We start from the raw sequence: 19,785 nt of genomic DNA, 5'->3' as shown, positions 1-19,785 counted from the left end.
CTGTGATTTTCTCCAGTCAGAGATTTGTCGTGTAATCACATGACGTATTTGTCTGCCATATTTATTTGGAGACAAATTGCTGCTTGCGAGATAAAAAAGACCCTGTCATGCGTGTTCTTCAGCGGGGTCAGAGGTCAGCTAGAGCTCTGCTGTTATCCAATCGAACAGGTTAATCGAGACATGAGGTCAAATCAAACCCAGGATGTAATTCATCATGCTTTTTTCTGTCAGCTCTCTTGCTGTACAAACAGTAAGGGAAGGATTTCTTATCTCGGACACTGCAAATAGTACTTTCTTCCTCAGTGTTTCTGTCTTGTTTTCCAGCACAAACATCTAAACATTATTAAATCCAGATGCATTTCTGGAAAAGCAAAAGTACATATTTAAGGGTCGTTCAGTCCAAGAACAATAACTATATTAGCATCCACACCAGCACACAATTTCTTTTAAGTTTATTGTAAGCGCGCCACAGTTTTGTCGTCTGTCACTTTAAATGCTTGAGCTCTTTAAAGCAGGATGGATTCTGATTGGCTGTCAGGGTTTTTAACATTCATAAACTGGATTGTTTCATTATTGTTATAGTCGTGCTGTGGACTCTTCTATTCTTTTACATTTAGATTGATTTTCAAAACTATATCTTTATTGTTATAGTTATCGTCCTTGGTGTGAACTGTGAATGAGCCTTAAGTCTTGTTTTCTGAAAAATGTATTAAAATTAAGCTCATTTATGCTTAAAACAAGAATAAATATCTCCTAATGGGGTCAGAAAAATAATCTTGATTTCACTTTCAATTAGGTTTATTTTTCTGACTCCTTTCGATATTTGTTCTACTTTAAAGCACAAATTCACTTCATTTTGATTCATTCTTAATATCTTCAAGTAATTTTTGCATCTTCAGTAAATGTATCTTGATTTAAGAAAGTTTAGATATTTGTGCTGGAAAACGAGACAGAAACACTGAGGAAGCTGTTTACACAAACGCTGTTTTCCTTGAAAGGGACGGTGAAAATGGAAAATGCAGGAAGTTATTTAGTGATCTTCACATCTGAAATCTATTGAGCTGAATAGAGTCTGAGCTGTGTGAGTGTGTCTCTCTCGGGTCAAAGGTCAGGGCACAGGTCAGCTGACCCCCACTGCGAAACGCTTGAGACAGCATCTTTTTCTAATATTGTGAATTTAAGGATGGATTTTAATCTCTCAAGGTCTCCAAATCCAATATTACATGAGAGATTCAGTGGATGAGAGGAGAATGAATCAGGTTTTGTGTCTGACGCGAGTGGAATTGGAAAATCTGGATGTGGTTTGGAGACTCGGGAAAAGCGCGGGGTTTATGATCTCACGTACGCTTATTAAATCAGGGTTTACCTTCGCTGTGACCGTCTATCGACTGCTGCAGTTTTGATAGATGCTGTATGTGATGCGGTCGGTGCCTTTCAGAATTAAATGTTAAATTCCTGACTCTAGAACATTAATCAGGATGCTGAATTGGAATTTAAATTTGAATATAAGGAAATTCAATTAAAATGGAACCAAACTCGACATAAACAAATTCAACTGAAACTGTTGTGTCAGTTTAAATTAATGAAAATGAAAACTGTTTAAAAGTGAATATATTATAATGAAAAATAGATTGTTATATAGGCTACACTATTTTTCTTAAAGAGCAAGGATGAATAAATTGATCAAACGTTTTAGTAAAGACATTTATGATGTTACAAAAGATTGTTTTTAAAATAAAAGCTGAAAAATTCGGTGTATCAAATAATCCTGAAAAATAAAATGTATCACAGTTTCCACAAAAATATGAACTGTTTTCAACTGATAATAATCATAAATGTTTCTTGAGCATCAGATCATCATATTATAGTGATTTCTGAAGGATCATGTGACACTGAAGACTGGAGTAATGATGCTGAAAATTCAGCTTTGATCACAGGAATAAATTACACTTTACTATATATTCACATAGAAAACAGCTGTTTTAAATCATAATAACATTTCACTGTTTTTACTGTATTTTGATCAAATAAATGTCAATATCCAATTCTTCTTTTGTACGCTGCGGCCAATTCAATTTTGACTCACACATTCTTAAACTCTGTATTTTTCCTGACCCTGGTTGTCATGTTAACGATGATCCGTTTAATGACGTTTCATGAATTGAGATTATTATATTTCTGTGCGTGAGCTGCAGTCTCACTTTCCTCCAAACTCCTGGTGTTTCATCTGTTCTCCTGCAGTGTGAAGGAGCACGATAACCATTATCATGCCTTTGATAAACAGAACCTTTTCATTCTCTTTGTTTTGTTCCGTCTGATCCTCTGGGTCGCAACACTTCCCGACTTCCCGCTGTTTTCCTCTTCCTGTGTGTGTGTGTGTGTGTGTGTGTGTGTGTGTGTGTGTGTGTGTGTGTGTGTGTGTTGTGTGTGTGTGTTGTGTGTGTGTGTGTGTGTGTGTGTGTGTGTGTGTGTGTGTGTGTGTGTGTGTGTGTGTGTGTGTGTGTGTGTGTGTGTGTGTGTGTGTGTGTGTGTGTGTGTGTGTGTGTGTGTGTGTGTGCAACATTACGTGGCAAACGGCCCGGACCTGCCAGACAGCATGTTACACTTACTGAGAGACACTGCCAACGAGCTTCTGTGAGCACACACACACACACACACACACATACACACACACACACACACACTCTCTCTTACTCACACACTCACTCACTCACTCACTCACTCTCACCCACTCACTCACAGACACTCTCACTGACACACACACTCACACACACACTGGACAGGCTGTGAACTTCCGGGGACCATGTCCTTGAATGGCATCCGTGAGAATTTTCCTAATCTGAGTTCACTTCAGATTGGGATCGGTGTGTATCCAGCCTGCAGATCTGCAGATGAACATAAACTCAAGTGCATCAGATAACATGTTTAATTCAGTGTACCAGCAGTCTGAGGTCCTATTATAATCATTCTTTCTTGAACATCGTTCTCCATTGATGGCTATTCAAACACATCTGTGTATTCTGAATGAAAAAAAACAACAACAGATATATTAATAATATTTCATTATATTGGAGAAGATGTTCTTGGAGGCTCCTAAAATTGTGAAATTCATGTGGTTTATTGTTGTAATGACGAGAGTCTCTGGTGTCTTGTTGAAATTAAAAACCACATTAAATCACAATGTGTTCTCTCTAGATAACAGTGCAATTGGCAGAAATTAGACTGTGTGTGTGTGTGTGTGTGTGTGTGTGTGTGTGTGTGTGTGTGTGTGTGTGTGTGTGTGTGTGTGTGTGTGTGTGTGTGTGTGTGTGTGTGTGTGTGTTACCTACTTAACTATATTTTGGGGACAAATTTGTACCCAGAAGTGGCCAAAATCTCCCTTTATGGACGTCCTCATTTGTAAATCTGGTATAAAAATAAAGTAAAGGTTTTTTGAAAATGTAAAAATGCAGAAAGTTTTCTGTGATGGGTAGGTTTAGTGTAAACGGACAGAATTTACAGTTTGTACGGTATAAAAACAATTACGTATATGAAATGTCCTCATTTAGATAGCTAAGTAGACGTGTGTCGGTGCGTGCGTGTGTGTATGTGTGTGTGTTCACACACCTTCATTCAGCATCTCATGTTTCAGACAGTATCTCATTGACTATATTTTTACGTTCTGATTAATGATCTGTGGTGCAAAACTCACTGCTATACACTTGGGATTCTCTTTGGTTGTCAGTGTTTTGCTGTGCAGTTGCTAGGGTGTTTTGTGTGGTTGCCAGGGTGTTGCTGTTAAATTCTGGTGTTTGCAAGGATTTTCTGTGTGGTTGTTCTTTGTGGTTGCTCTAGTTGTGGTTGCTAGGATGTTCTTTGTGGTTGCTGGGGTTTTTGTGTGGTTGCTAGGGTGTTCTGGTTGGTTGCTAGGATGTTGCTATGTGGTTCCTGGAGTATTTTTGTGGTTGCCATGGTGTTGCTACAACATGTGGTTAGGGTATTCTGTGTTGCTATGCAGCTGTTTGGGTGTTTGATGTGGTTGTCAGAGTCAAATTAAATCAAGTTACCTCCATTTAAGAGCTTTTTAAAATACAGATTGTTTCAAAGCAGCTTTACAGTGATAACAGGAAAATAATGCAACTAAGATTGTTTCGGCTGTACAGCAGATCTAGAAAAAAATCATTGTCTAGTTTAAGTAAGTTTTGATTGATTAGTCCCCGTTGTAAAAAAAAAAAGTTTTTAACTTAGAGTGTTGCTATGCAGTTGCTAGGGTGGTTGCCAGTCTGTTGCTATGTAGTTGGTAGGTTGTTCTGGTGGTTGCAAGAATGTTCTCTGCAGTTGTCAGGGTTTTACTTTTTGGTTTCTGAGGGTTATGTGCGGTTGCTAGGGCGTTCTGGTTGGTTCCCAGGATGTTGCTATGTGGTTAATAGAGTGTTCTGTATGGTTGCCAGGGTGTTGCTATGTGGTTCCTACAGTGTTTTTGTGGTTGCTAGGGTGTTACTTGGTAGGGCATTATGTGTGGTTGCCAGGGAAATTGCTATGCAGCTGCTAGGGTGTTCTATGTGGTTGCTATGGTGTTCTGGCCTGTTACCAGGGTGTTGCAATTTCTAGTGTGTGGCTATGCCGATGCTAGGGTATTCTGTGTGGTTGCCAGAGTGTTGCTATGCTGTTGGTAGGGTGTTTTGCATTGTTACCATGAGTGTTGCTATCCAGTTAGGTTGGTCTGGGTGGTTGCCAGGGTGTTGCTAGGGTGTTTTTTGTGCTTGATTGTTAGGTGAAAAGTGTCCTGCACCATCAAGTCTCAGTGATACACTGCAAAAAATTATATTTCCTACTTGGTATTTTTGTCTTGTTTCCAGTCGAAATATCTAAAAATTCCTAAATCAAGATGCATTTTCTATATAAGAAAAAGGGCGAGATATTTTTTTTATTTTCTTCCTGGGAAAAAAAGTCTAAATTAAGTGTGTTTTGCTTAAAACAAGAAAAATTATCTGAAGAAAAAAAATCGTATTTTCCGTTTGCATTAGGATTATTTAGGATTATTTCTTAGTCCATTGGCAGATCTTTTTACTAGTTTTAAGCAAAATGTACTTAATTTTGATTTTTTTTCTCCCGCAGGAAACAAGACTTAATATCTTATGACATTTTTCTTATTTAGAAAATGCATCTTGATTTTAGAATTTTTATACACTTGTAAAAAATAGATATTTGTAAGACAAAAATACTCAGTAAGAAAAGCATTTTTTACAGTGTATTCTGGTCGCTAGATGTTTCAGGTCCTTCCTTTAATGTACATCTGTCTTTGTAATGGTCTTTTAACTACACATTTTACGTGAACATAAATATATATTTGTATTTCCATTTAACTTTAGTCTATAAAACAAACTACATAAAATGTATGAGGTTCTGTCATAATTGACTAAATTAGTATATATATATATATATATATATATATATAAATGTGAAGCAGAAAGACTTAAATATATTTCACACACACACACACACACACACACACACACACACACACACACACACACACACACACACACACACACACACACACACACACACACACACACACACACACACACACACACACACACTCTCTCTTTCTCTCTCATTTGCATGTACATGATGAGAGACAGAAGCACTAAAGCCAGGCTGTGAGAAGCTCTTCATCTCTGCTGATGCTCTTAGTCGAGGCTCTTTATGGATGAGGACAAATTGAGAAAGATCCGCCGCCGGCTACGGTAGAGAATGAGAGCGCTGCATATTTAATAGCTCTGCGTTCGTATGTTGTCTTTGTCAAATGAAATAAATGCTGATTAGCATTCTTGCCCAAAGGGTGGGCCGACTCTGACAGGAGCATTCGCTTGCCAGATTTAAATCGGAAAATGTGTTTGATTATTAAGCCGCATGCAGGCGGAGTTCCTGGAAATACGTTCATTTCATTACAGGACACGAGTGTATTGCTGCACAATATAGAGTACACTCGAAAACCTGTTTCTGTGTCTAAAATATCTGAAATAAGTCTCTTCTGTTCACCAAGACTGCATTTATTTGATCGAAAATACAGGAAAATTTATGAAATATTATTGCAATGTAAAACATCTGTTTTCTATGTGAATATATAGTAAAGTGTAGTTTATTCCTGCGATCAAAGCTGAATTTTCAGCATCATTACTCCAGTCTTCAGTGTCACATGATCCTTCAGAAATCACTATAATATGATGATTTGATGCTCAAGACACATTGTTGTTACTGCGGTAAAAGTTATTGCAATCCATTTTAGTGAGCACAGAGGAAAACACTGACAGTCATTTATTTCTCTGTTTGCCTGTTAACGGGTTTATTTGGCTCTTCCCGTCGTTTGGATTCATGACATACTTCTGGTGTTCGTTTTATTCCATTAATAAACTCAAACGCCACAGAACACTGATCAGAACAGAGTGCAATGCATTTCAGAAATGTGCTTTACACACACACACACACACACACACACACACACGCATGCACGCACGCACACAGTTTTATCAGTGTATGATAATTGAAATGCTCAATGAAAGAGTCTGAGTCAGTTGTCATACGTGTTTTGCAATTAAATCTTGAGAAATAATGTTCACATTTAAGAGTTTGTCTTGTGGGTTAAGTGAACATCAGTACTGAAGCAATTTTGATGCAATTTACTTTCATAATAGCCTTCTATAAAATATCAAATCAAGTCCTGCTCTTCCTTTTCTGTTTCGTTCAGAAATGCAGCTCATTATGGAGGTAAACAGGTTGTGATTGTTGGCTTTAATGTGTTCTGCTGAGGTCTGTAATGTAGGAAACTGTAATGCACATCCAGCGCCACAACACATGTACACCAGAGATCACAGAATCAAATCCCATTTTGAGAGTAATTAGCTTTAATTAGTCCAAACGTTGAACTTGCACTGTGCTGTCCATCTTAATAAAGCTCACAGAATAACATGAAGAGTTTTCTCTGTCAAGGCTTATGAGCTGGAAAAAATATGAGATGGGAGGAAAAATTATATTTCAGTGATTTTCAACTGTCTGATTTTTTGCCTTTCTCCTGAAATTGTTATGCAGAAATCAAAATAGTCATTAATGAGTCAAATATTGACCGTTCCATAGCTCAGATATTTTGGTCTTTGGAGAATTCGAGATGTTTGAGTTTATATTTGAGATCTTTAGCATCTTGGCTGATTTAAGCACAATTTGAGACATTGTTGAGATCTCAGATTATTTTTCTCAGGAGAAACATGTGGATACTACAGAGCCATGATGATGGTATATTAAAAAATTAGATTGGAGGAAAAATTATAATTCAATGTTTTTGCATACGGTCACAAAATGTTTGCGTTCCCAAAATCGAGAAAGAAATTGTGATGGAAATAATATGAGGTGGGAGGAAAAACTATATTTCAGTGTTTTTGTGAGCAAATGCCAAAGTTTTACAAGCGAACGCGGAAGTTTTGTGAGCGAACACAAACATTTTTGCAAAAGAATGCAAAGTTTCTCGGGGGAATGCAACAGTGTTACGAGAGAACGCAAAAAATGTGTGAGCAAACGCAACGTTTGTTTGGGGAACACAATACTTTTCTAAAAGCGAAAACAAAAGTTTTGCGAGCAAGTGCAAAGATTTGAAAATCAAAATTCTCAAAAAACACAAAACGTTAACAATCAAGCAAATGCTAAAGTTTTTGTGTGAACTAACAAGCATTGAAATATAATGTTTCCTATCATCCCATATTTTGTTCTATCACCATGTCCCTTTAGAGGCTCCGTAAGATACTTCAGTCTGATCTCCATTTAATTCGGTTTCTGTCTAGAGCAACAGTTGAGAAATTGAGGAGGATCTTATTTGTGATTTTTCCTTTCCTACTTGACCTTTAAATGCAGCATTCAAGAAACACATGTTTGGCTAAAAATAAACAGGAGATGAAGTCACTGTATAATTTCAGCTGTGATTTTCCTCTTTTGAATCCAGTCTGGTGTATTTGTGCTCAAACCTCTCGAGTCCCGAACTGGCTGATAAACCATCAGACTGACTACGAGTGACAGAAAACCACAAATGACAGCGTGACGTGGCTTTCCTCACCCCGCAGGCGCCGTGTGTGTGTGTGTGTGTGTGTGTGTGTGTGTGTGTGTGTGTGTGTGTGTGTGTGTGTGTGTGTGTGTGTGTGTGTGTGTGTGTGTGTGTGTGTGTGTGTGTGTGTGTGTGTGTGTGTGTGTGTGTGTGTGTGTGTGTGTGTGCACACCCTTTAGATTCCTCAGGAATGGGCCAATTTCCTATTTCAGACCACAAAATACACCCGTAAGCCACAGCTCGTAGTGTGTGTGTGTGTGTGTGTTTGTGTGTGTGTGTGTGTGTGTAGCGCCAGACTAAGAAGATATCTTCCTCTTGTCAAGTGTTTGTGTGAGTGTGTGTACTCACCTCTGCTTATCTGTTCTTTGTGTTTTACAGCCTCCATGATCACAGAAACCGGGAGAAGGTCGTGTCTCAAGCTGAAAGTGTTTGTGAGACCACCAAGTAAGTGTCATTCATTATAAAACACACACACACGTTTGATTCTGTCAGAGCTACTTTCAATGCCTCACACTTTAATAGACATTAATGGCGGGTGTGTGCTTCTGTGTGATGATGTCACGGGCTGTCCTTTGATTGGCAGGTGGGTTGGGCTGCTGATTTATCACTAACATGACTGGCTTACAGTATCTTTTTCATTTCTTCTGTTTTTGTAGATGGCTGCGAGAAAACCATAGGCGTTCATGACCGCGTTTTTGTCGATGACAAAGTAGACAATGCATTAGAACCAAGAGGTCAGTATGGCTTGAAATCACCTTGGCTTTGTTCAGTCTGTGTCTCTGTCCTCTACTTCCTCTAATCACTCTGTGCATGTGTGTGTGTGTGTTGTTGCTTTAATGTACCTTTACGTTCAGGATTTCAGTTGCGCCTGCGGCTTATCTGACACTTCAAACCACAAAAACTGCTTTATTTATTTATGCATGAGGTGCACATCATATTAATAATGCATTCTCTTGTAATAGCTGAGGGCCGTCTGTCAACATCTCCACCATGTGAACATGCAATTAAGTGACCAGAAATTAGTCAGGTGACCTTTCAGTGAGACAAAAGCTTCAGTCAGTCAGCTACCAGCTAAATGCATGAATTATATTTACACTATGTACCAGTATATGCATGCATGTTGGCTGTGTTGAGAATCAAGATAAAAAACTCAGATATCCACAATGTTTTTGTGCCAAATTAGTGTTTGGCTCTCAAAGGAGTCACATGGAACGATGCCAAGCTTGTTTTGGCTTCTGCTTGATAAAACCCATTACATCCGAACACATGGCACTTACTAGCATATGCACGACTATCGCCTCGTAATATTTATTGCCATTACTGTCACGGTAGCCATGACTTTCATGGTGACATGATCAAACATTGGAGCTGCATTCAAATTCAAGATGTGATGAAATAGAGAAAGAGAAACATAGTGACATAGTGCAACATAGTGACAAGAACATAGTGTTGACAATCGGCATAAACTCTGAACAACCAGCTTGCTTTGTTTTACAAGCTGTTTGATTATGAATACGTCTACAGCTGTATCCAAATGCAGATATAAAAATGAAATTCCGAATTTGGCAAAATTTGGATTAAAAAAAAATCTAAATAAAGGCTGTAAACTTAATCAAATCAGAATATGGACTTGTGTCTTTAATATTAAAATGTAAAACGATTATAGATTAAGTCTAGTAGTCTACTCTAGTATAAATGTTAAGTGAATGATAAACGCAGTTTACTGAAGCACTTTCACCATTTCATTTGAGAAAACTATCGTCAGATACACACAAAAACTCAAAGTTATGGAAGCTTGTTTTCGCCACAGAATAAAACATTTAAAAAGACAATTGTCTCACAGTTTCGAGTCCATATCTCACAATTCTGACTTTATTTCTGCCAATTGTGTTTTATAAAGTCAGAATGGCAAGATGTAAACTCGCTATTGAGAAAAAAAACGTCTGAATTGTGAGTTTATTTCTCACAATTGCGAGTCTATATCTCAAATTTCTGACTTTATAACATGCAATTGCTAGTTTATATCACGCAATTCTGAGATAAAAAATCTGTAAGAATTGTGAGATAAAACTTACCCTAGAAAAAATAGAGAAAAATTACCCTTTTAATTTTGAAACAAGCTTCCATCTTCACGACAAAGCACACATCAAAATAAAAGTTCAGTTTAACTGGGTTATGTCCACGTTTTCACTTTTAACCTCGGTTGTGCTGCACTTTGTTCGCCAAAAATGAAAGGATTTGTTTAAATTTCATTTGATTACATTTTAAAGGATTGATTAATTTGTTTAATCAATTACTCACAGATTGATTAAAGATTTATGCATTTAATTGTCTACCACCTTTTTTATAATTTTTTTATTAAATCATAAAACTCAGACTTATTAAAAACACAACACAGAGTTTCTTAAAAAATTAAATAGTTTATAGCTCACTATTATCGTTACAATTTTAATAAATTATTAAAATTGTTGAAGTTTTATCAATTTAATTGATTAAACGTCCTTTTTGATTATTAACTATTAAAATGGAATATGGAAAAATTAAACAGATTTTGGGGGCAAATTAAACATACAGAAAACGCTTGAAAATTTTAATGGAAATGTCTGTAGACTTTGAACACAGAAAACAAAGTGCACTTACCAAAATGCAGAAGGGCGGTCAGGGGGCGAAAAACTTTTCAAATGCATGCTTATATCAATTAACACTTCAGATAATGTCAGTGTAGATTAACACAGTATTGTTTTATCGTGCAGTTTCACCTTGCAAACACACACACACACACACACACAGTCATGGTAGAGGCATTGATTTATTAGTCCAGATTGCCACTGAGAGGCTGAAGGTGTCTCTCTGCCCGCCTGATTGAGCCGGCAAACTACTCTGTCCTCCCAAGCATATTTATCTGTCTCTTTTAGCGTCACACCTGTCTGTTTCCACACTGACGTCCTCAGACTCCACTGAGAATATGTGCTTTCCAAAGCCATATCATGCTCACTGATGATAACCACAGTCTGTGTGTCTACACCAATAAACGTGGAGAAATGCAAACAGCCCTGCCTCCATTATTACTGAGGCTTCCAGCGAGGACTTTCTGGGTTATTTGTTGCTTAAAGTTCAAACTGCATGGCACCGTCATTGAGATATTATTTTAGTTTTTGTTAATATTTTGAAATTTATTTTTATATTGTATGCTTTTTTTAAATTTAATTTTTAGTATTTTTGTTGTCCTTTTTTCACACAATTTTATTATTTTGTATTTATTTTATTCTGTTTGGAAATTGGCAATTATCTGAAACACCTTAAGTTTATTTTATTTTCCCCCAGAAGGACACCTATGTTTTAAGAGGTTGCCATTTGGTTGAATATAGGATTTCACCAAAATTCACTGTCAGGACAATATCTAACGCAGACATTAATGTTAATGTAGAAAACTGACAACAGCTGGTGTTGATTGGTATGAAGTAACCAAAATTCAATGTCGTCCATACGCCAACATCATTCTGATGTCAAACACCAACATTTAGTCATGAGTAAGGTAAACAAAACTCAATGTCTGTTAAATGTCATAATGCTAATGTCAACACAATGTTCAATTTATCAAAATTTGACATCTGTCTAACATCTTTCTGAAGTTACATTGACGTCCAGTGCCCTTTGCGTTTATATTTTATTTTAATTCAGTGAAAGTCTGTTTTATTTTAATGACGGAAATGTTGTTTTATGGTTTTGGTTTAAGTTAAGGCAAGACATCACATGTGAATAAGGTAAAAATATATACATTAATATAAATATAAAAATAGATATTACCACACTTCCCCAGTTGATTGATTACATTAAAAAAATTGCAATTATTTTTGTATTACACATTTTCTGAAATGTTATATTAAAATGTGCAAAGAATGCATGATCTAATTAAATATGCATTAAATGCATTAATTTCCAGAACGTAAATCTGAACATTGGTTAAAGTCAGGTTCAGAATTCTTGTTCTTGACCTATTATAGTTAAAGTTTTATTTATTGATTTTTGATTTATCTTTTGATCACCATGTTTTATAGGAATGAAATGTTGTATAAAATCAGGTGAATGACATATGAACAAACACCTCTGTAAAAACCTTCAGAATATAGATCGGAATAAAACTAAGTTTTGGTGGATGCAAGTTCTGCTAAAATGGAGAAAAAAAATAATTTTGAGAAAATGGCTTTTAAAGCTATGCACTGTATTTGATACCTACAGACACAAATAGATAAAGTGCAATAAAATGAACACTTAATCATGTATTTTGGATGGTTTCTTTCCACCAGTCTGACATAACATGTTATGAAAAGCCAAATAGCCCAAAATCTCAATATTGACCAGTGCATGAAAACGAATATATTTGCCTGTAGTGACTTGCCTTAACTAAAAACCCTGACATGCCGTATCTGAGTTGATCAAATGTCCTCCATCTCCTCACTTCTAGACGACACCAGCCACGAGGCCGAACCGTCCCGGAGCGACGTGTCGACTTCAGGCCTACGACACCAAACATCGCGCCCCCTACTGGCCCTCCTGGTGCTGTGCATCTCTGTGCTCCTCACCTTATAGCCCCTCACCTGACCCCGAATCAGCCCTCCAGAAACACAGCGGGACCGAGGGCTTTGAGATCCACCAGGAACACTTCTGCTCTGCTTTTCTTTTGTTTTCCAAATATTTAAGTGGTCTTTCGCTGTCTTTTATTAGGAAAAGTCGATTAGCCTTGCAAAGGACGAAATGCAGATCACCTGTTTAACCAACCAACCAATCAACTTTGACGGCCGCTCACGGGGGATTGGCTGCTGGGAGGAAGGGGGCGGAGTCTGAGATCCAGAGAGTGTTTTATTTGTGTCCATTGGGAGCAAATCACTCCTTTTGTTGGTAATTAGAGCAAGTGTTAAGAAACGCCGAACACCTGTGAGAATTGTTCGAGTTGAAGGTTCATAGGTGGCTGTCACATAAAACAGACATAAACATCAAACCTTAACCGAGTTCACCGGCTCTGCTGTTAGCGATAAATATACAAAGACTTCTTGCCTTTCGTCCTTCGTCTGCCTTCTCTTAACAAATTGCAGAATTCATTGGAAGAAGCGGTGTGTTATGCATCTCGCCGCATGGATCTTTCCCAATAAAAGGAAGATGCTAGATGAGTTTGATAGTCTAAATAATCTGATTTGTGTGAATTTGGAATTGATTCTATACAGCAATTTGAGGGACTTGTCTTAGTAGACCACACCACTAAAAACAATGATTTTGTATTTTGTAAGATAAACTTAACTGCAACATAAATATCTATATTTTTCCTATGACCTTTTATCAATTGATATGAGATATCAACATTGACGGATCATGGAAATTCTTTTCTTGTCATAACTGTGTGTCCGACTCTATTAGGAACCAAATATCGAAGGGGTTTCCACACGATTTCCCCCTTTCATATGGGTGGGAAAAGTAAACGTTTATTTGAATAGGCCTTATACTGTACACAATACTAATATCTCCCGGAAGTGCTTCAAATTCAGCATTTCGATGGGGGAAATAAAGTGTAGTTTTGTTGTGTTTTTTTTTCATAAATGCATTTGTTTGTTCTGTAGCTGTTAATCGGTGCAATTCTGACTCGTTTAATATGCTGATGCGACATACGCAAGACATTATAACATGGGCATTCTCCTCCGACAGCCTTACATATGATGGAGGATCCGATGGGCGAATCTCACCAAAACTGTCAAGAACACTAGCGGCTCATATTTCATCCCAGAATAAAAAGCCAAAAATAAGGATTTACATTTTGCATAAAAAAATGAAAACTATTTTAAGATTTTTTGCATTGTGACTATAATTACATTTAAATTAAATATAATAAAAATATTCATATTACATATTAACCCCTTTTCCCAAACCCCTATTTTGGCAAGTAGGGCGTAAAAGACATACCCAAAATAAAAAGCTTGCTGTTCATAAGTCCTTATTTCTGAATAGACACATAACCAACATATATTTAGAAAGCCAACACTTGAGAGTTTACAGTTCAAGACTCAGAATTACTCAGACCGTTATTAATATGGAGATATAGTATAAGCTTAAACATAAACAATATTAGCAATATATATTTAAAATGAAAAAAGAAATGATGTGGCTGTAGTGTAGCAACTAAGAAACACGATGACGCTGAAGCCACACATGTATTCATGCTTCATTTCAAATCTGAGGATGTTATCTCTAAAACAATGATTTTTATGAAACATTTTATAAGAGCATCTCATGTGAGCTTTTAGAGAAGGCTGATAAAATATAATATTTTATTGCCCTTTAAACACCCAATTGCACTCTATTGTCTACGGCTAGTGTGGCGAACAGCCCATTCATGTTACTATTGTTTTCACTTGACAAACCTTTCATACATAATCTTCATTATTTATGTATAAAATTCCCTTGAAATCCACACTTTTAAAACCTTCATCTGCTTTGGCCGACATTGTTTTTGCAATTTCGTTTGTTGGCACTAGTGATCACACACTTCAGCTTAAATAGTGAAGTATTTAGATGTCATGATTGATTCATCATGATAAATGATAAGAATCATTAAATAATCTTCACAGTCACAACTGTTGATTTTAATTATGTGTAAGTAAATGTTGAAACTAAAAGTTTTTTTATTTTATTGTTAGTTCATGTTAACTAACTAATGTCACCAAATGAAACCTGTTTGTAAAGTGTTTCATTAGCAGACGCTTTTATCCAAAGCGATGCAAAAATGAGGAATACAATCGATTCACATTAATTGCTCAGTGTTAGTTCAATGTGGTTAATCGAGAATCCCGGAAGTTAAACATGCAATTTTAACGGTCCTCCAACAGGCCTCAATTTCTTTATGGAAAATGTAATTTTGTGATTGGTAAAATGTGATCCGGACATGTTTTTTGTGAGATTCACCCAAATAGACTTTAAACTTGTTTGCCTGGTCAGTCCCTTCGCCACTGTTTCAGTTTAAAGGGATTGTTCACCTAAAAATGTAAATTCTGTCAGTAATTACTCTCCCTCATGTTGTTCAACCCCGTAAGACCTTCGTTCATCTTCGGAACAGGAATTAAGATATTTGTGATTAAATCTGAGAGCTGGATCACTCCTCCATAGGCTTCTAAGGGATTGACACTTGTTCCCCGAAAAGTTATTAAAGACATCGTTAAAATAGTCCAAGTGACTACAGTGGCTCAATCTTAAGTTTATCAAGCGACGAGAATACTTTTTGTGCGCAAAAAAAACGCCAAAATAACGACTTTATTTCAACTATTCATTTCCTTCTCTGTGGGCCTTGAGTGAGTTAGCGTAGTGTGATTGCGTAGAGCTACGTCACACGTAGGCTCACTATTGGCCGACGCTGGTCATGTGTGTGTGATGCGTGTGACGTACAACACAGAAGCGCTGCGCTGTTACACTAGTGAACTCACTCGAGCCCACAGAGAAGGAAATCAATAGTTGAAATAAAGTCGTTATTTTTGTTTGTTTTTGCGCACAAAAAGTATTCTCGTCGCTTGATAAACTTAAGATTGAGCCGCTGTAGTCACTTGGACTATTTTAACGATGTCTTTAATAACTTTTCGGGGAACAAGTGTCAATCCCTTAGAAGCTTATGGAGGAGTGATCCAGCTCTCAGATTTAATCAAAAATATCTTAATTTGTGTTCCGAAAATGAACGAAGGTCTTACGGGGTTGAACAACATGAGGGAGAGTAAATACTGACAGAATTTACATTTTTGGGTGAACTATCCCTTTAAGACCCTCAGTGAGCCGTTGAGAGCTCGTGATGTGAGACTGAAGATTGAAATAGACGGGGGTCTCGTTTCACCGGGGAGGTTTTTTATTTTTTTTGACCCTGCAGTCCGAGAATACGCATTCCTAACAATAAACAATACTGTGGACTTTTCAAACAGTCGCAAATTGGATAATGGTCTCTGCCTGTTTGATTCTCAATAGGCCCGTCTGGCTCTGCTAGTCCTGCCACGCTCTTGGACATAAACTGCGTTTCGTGTTTGTTTTTGTTTGAACAGTAACAATGTGATTTCAGCAGCTCGGCTTCGCGACATCAGGACTAGAGGAAACACACCATATGTGCTCCGTTTCACGGTTTACACTAGAAACCATGAAAGAAACTTTTGAAAGAATCAGCTTCAGTAGTATTTGTATCATTTGTACTCCAATTATTACCATTAATACCATGCTTTGTACACACTTTGAACTGGGAAACAAGAATCAGCGTATTAAATGGATACTGTGTATCCTGAAGTAGTCAAAAACATAACATTATAGTGTTAGAATACTACTTGTTTTTTGTACCTTTCTGAAGGACAAGGAAAAAAATATAGACACTTCATAAAACATTGATTGTTATGATTAATTATTAATTATTATTATTCAACATCATTGTTATATGTTATTATGGATACCGCATTAAATGTTATGATCAAAATGTGTTGTACATAATGTTTGATATTAAGGTATTAATTTGATTCACATGTCTTTTCTTAAAAAAAAAAAAACTGAGCAAAGTGAAATGTTGGAAGTGAATGCATACGACAAACGCAAGGTTTTCTGCAGCCAATGAGTGGACACTTTTGAACTGCGTTCTGAGGCCCTGAGCCAATAGGAACGCTTCATCTACCTTTCTGGGTTTTTTTTTTAATCTCCTGGCAAAGTTTTTCATTTCCGCAAGGATCCGATCAGAAGAGGACTGATGGTTTTCGAGTCGACGGCTCGTTCGGTGCGGCGTTTGTTTACGGACTGTGTTTTGTAATGGAAGGAACTTGCTGGTTTCATAACGTGGCATGTGCATGGACTTGATAAAGAAAAAAACGTTAAATAAAGTGTTCTTTTGGCTGTTTTCACCTCTTCTTTTCTCAACATGTTTGTGAAATGTTAGTCTTTCTTCTCACCCCGTAAGTGTGTGTCGTAGTTCCACTGAAATGAGAACGTTACACAGGAGAGTTGTGTAGTTTTGCACAAAGCGCTTCGGCTAACAGCGTCTAGCACTACTTCATAATGTTTTACTGAAGGTTCTTGAGTTGTTGTTCTTTTGTTTCTTTCAATGATTGTTTCAATGCTTTTGAGAATAAATCATCTGCCATCAGTCCACGTAAACAGAGCGCCACAGACTGAAGGCCCGTTCACACCAAAAAACATATCTATAATGATAACTATATTAGCGTCCACACGTTGTTTATTCTATCCGTGCTGCAATTTTTTCATCTGTCCCTTTAAATAATCGAGCTCTTAAAGCAGGATGGATTCTGATTCCAACGATATTGTTTGGCATTATCGTTATAGTTGTGGTGTGGACATTTAGAAAGTTTTTTATAACTATATGGTTATGGTTATAGTTCTCGTCCTTGGTGTGAACGAGTCTTGACTCTCTGTCAGGGTTGAGTAACATTCACACATTCAGTTCTTGTGTGTGAATTTGAACTGAACTGAACAGGAAGTAGAATTAAAATATTAATTAGATCGACAGGAAATATTTTTTTTAAATCCTATTTTTAAAAATATACATTTAAACATTGTTCTAATGTTTCTAGATGCTGTGTATGCATAATGCATACTGGAAAAAAATGAAATGCATTACTTAAAACGAATTTCTTTGTTAATTCTGCGTCCTGTTTGCGGTTCGGTTCATCTTCCGGTCTGAAAGTTGCTGATGGTGTTTTACACTTGCCTTAGTCAACCAACACCCTTACTGGCGTCTCTGTTCTCTACACTGAAGTGTGTTGGAGAAATCGTGTGTGTGTGTGTGTGTGTGTGTGTGTGTGTGTGTGTGTGTGTGTGTGTGTGTGTGTGTGTGTGTGTGTGTGTGTGTGTGTGTGTGTGTGTGTGTGTGTGTTGATTCAGATCACATTCACTCCTGTACTTCTGATGACACTGGTTCTGCTGTTTTCATTTTCTCTTCTGTACTTGCTTTTTTCCCACTGTACAAACAGGAACAAACTTTTGAAAAAAAGAAAAGAAAAAAAATTAAGTTCTGTATTTGTATATACACGTGTCTGAACAACTATAAATAATAATTAAAGAAAAAAAATGCATTGCTTGGCTGGTTTATTGTGCTTGGTTTAGTCGGGGCTAGTTGTCACACTCCTGTGAATATTTCTCATTACTATCTAAAACCTTGCAAAAACCTCAAAAGCTTACAATGACTTGCAATAAAAGACCATTTGGTTCTTCATATACTATATGCAATTTCACATTCATTCAATTAAGATCACAATGATTAACTAAATGTGAACAAAATGAAGTACTGATAAAAACTGGAAAATACATGCTTTTGTTTGACTCATGCACATTTAGAAAAGCATAAAGAAAAAAACTCCACTGTATTACCGTACATTCATTTCAATTAAAGGTAACATTAGGTAGCACTGATTTTATTGAGGCCCATTAAAATTTAATGGTTAAAAACATCTGATATTCCGAGAAAAACATCTTAAAATAATGTCATGCTTTATTAAAGTAATATCATGCATTACATACAAAAGGGATTTAATATATAACCGTATGCAATGGGATTTTATTCACAATATACATAAAATTGATTAAAAATAATGTTTTTATACACTAGTGTAAAAACAACAGTAATACATAAGAAATACAAATACAATTATGTGTAATGCGGAAATAAATTGATGGAGTGCAATTATTAGGATGCTGCAATGTAAGTTAATAATGACCACATACTGTCTATTCACAAGACTATAAAGGAACGTTTGACAAATTGTTTTATTTTATTGCATTTTGCATGTTAAGAAGAGATTGTTTACCTGCATGTGTTTTTAGATCAAATTAAGTAAATACTACAGAAAAAAAAAAGAAAAAAAAGTTTGCTTAAAGGGCAAGAATAAAATAAAATAAAGTAGTATTCAATCCAAGCTTGAAGCTTGAACTTATAAGTATATTTTACTTGTAATTGTTTGTTATGTTTACAACGATTCTTTAAGTATCAAATTTATAAAATTAAGTAAAACCTACTCAACTTTCTGATACTGCTGTTCCCATCATGCACTGGGGCATGAATAATGAATACGGATTAATACCCTGTTTAATTGTTGCACTTGTTGTAAGGTTTAGTAACGCAGTTTTGTGATATGGAGTAAATTTTCTCCACAAAATGACATCCATACTCATAAACTATTGATTGTAACTGTCATTGTGTATTGAGATCTCTGTGTTCGGTTGTGTATTTCCTACCTGTGTTGTGTAGTTATGTCTTACAAAGTGTAACATGAAATCTACTGTGTTGTTTTTTTTTAAGTTTAGCATTTAAAAGCACGGCTTAATTCAGTGCTGTTTTGTTTGAGTAAAATTTACAAACAAAGATTGAGTAAAATTTACTTCAAACGGAGTATTGCAAAGTAAAGTAGAAATTCCTCAACAAACTTCAATTCCAAGTTCAATTTACTGTAACACTTTACAATAAGCTCTCATTTGTTAATGTACCGTATTAACTAACATGAACAATGAGCAATACATTTGTTACAGTATTTATTCATCTTTGTTAATGTTAGTTAATAAAAATACAGCTGTTCATTGTTTGTTCATGTTAGTGCATTAACTATACAACTTTTGATTTTAATAATGTATTAGCAATGTTGAAATTAACAGTAACTAAGATTAATAAATGCTGTAGAAATATTGTTCATCCACTTACACCTTAA

At 36.3% G+C, this 19,785-nt stretch overlaps 1 protein-coding gene across 3 annotated transcripts in view; it reads left to right on the top strand.

The window, feature by feature from the left end:
- The window catches only part of efna5b (ephrin-A5b), a 122,481-nt gene extending 104,322 nt beyond the window's left edge, over positions 1 to 18,159 (top strand). Inside the window, exons 3-6 of one of the 3 annotated variants that reach the window (XR_013195703.1) lie at positions 8,450 to 8,515; positions 8,728 to 8,805; positions 12,537 to 12,771; positions 15,729 to 18,159. Coding sequence is in view for 2 of the 3 variants with exons in the window: in XM_077206942.1 (XP_077063057.1) it covers positions 8,450 to 8,515; positions 8,728 to 8,805; positions 12,537 to 12,661 (269 nt within the window). In the remaining variant the exon portion in view is untranslated. Of the gene's footprint in view, positions 1 to 8,449; positions 8,516 to 8,727; positions 8,806 to 12,536; positions 14,218 to 15,728 lie in introns of those variants that run through there. The other 2 variants (XM_077206942.1, XM_077206941.1) reach the window with 2 other exon arrangements.
- Positions 18,160 to 19,785: the final 1,626 nt, after the last annotated feature.

Source organism: Siphateles boraxobius, unplaced genomic scaffold (assembly GCF_051911475.1).
Source record: "Siphateles boraxobius isolate OS27281-9 unplaced genomic scaffold, OSU_SipBor_1 57, whole genome shotgun sequence".
NCBI lineage: Eukaryota > Metazoa > Chordata > Actinopteri > Cypriniformes > Leuciscidae > Siphateles > Siphateles boraxobius.
This window is presented reverse-complemented; position numbering and strand designations above follow the sequence as displayed.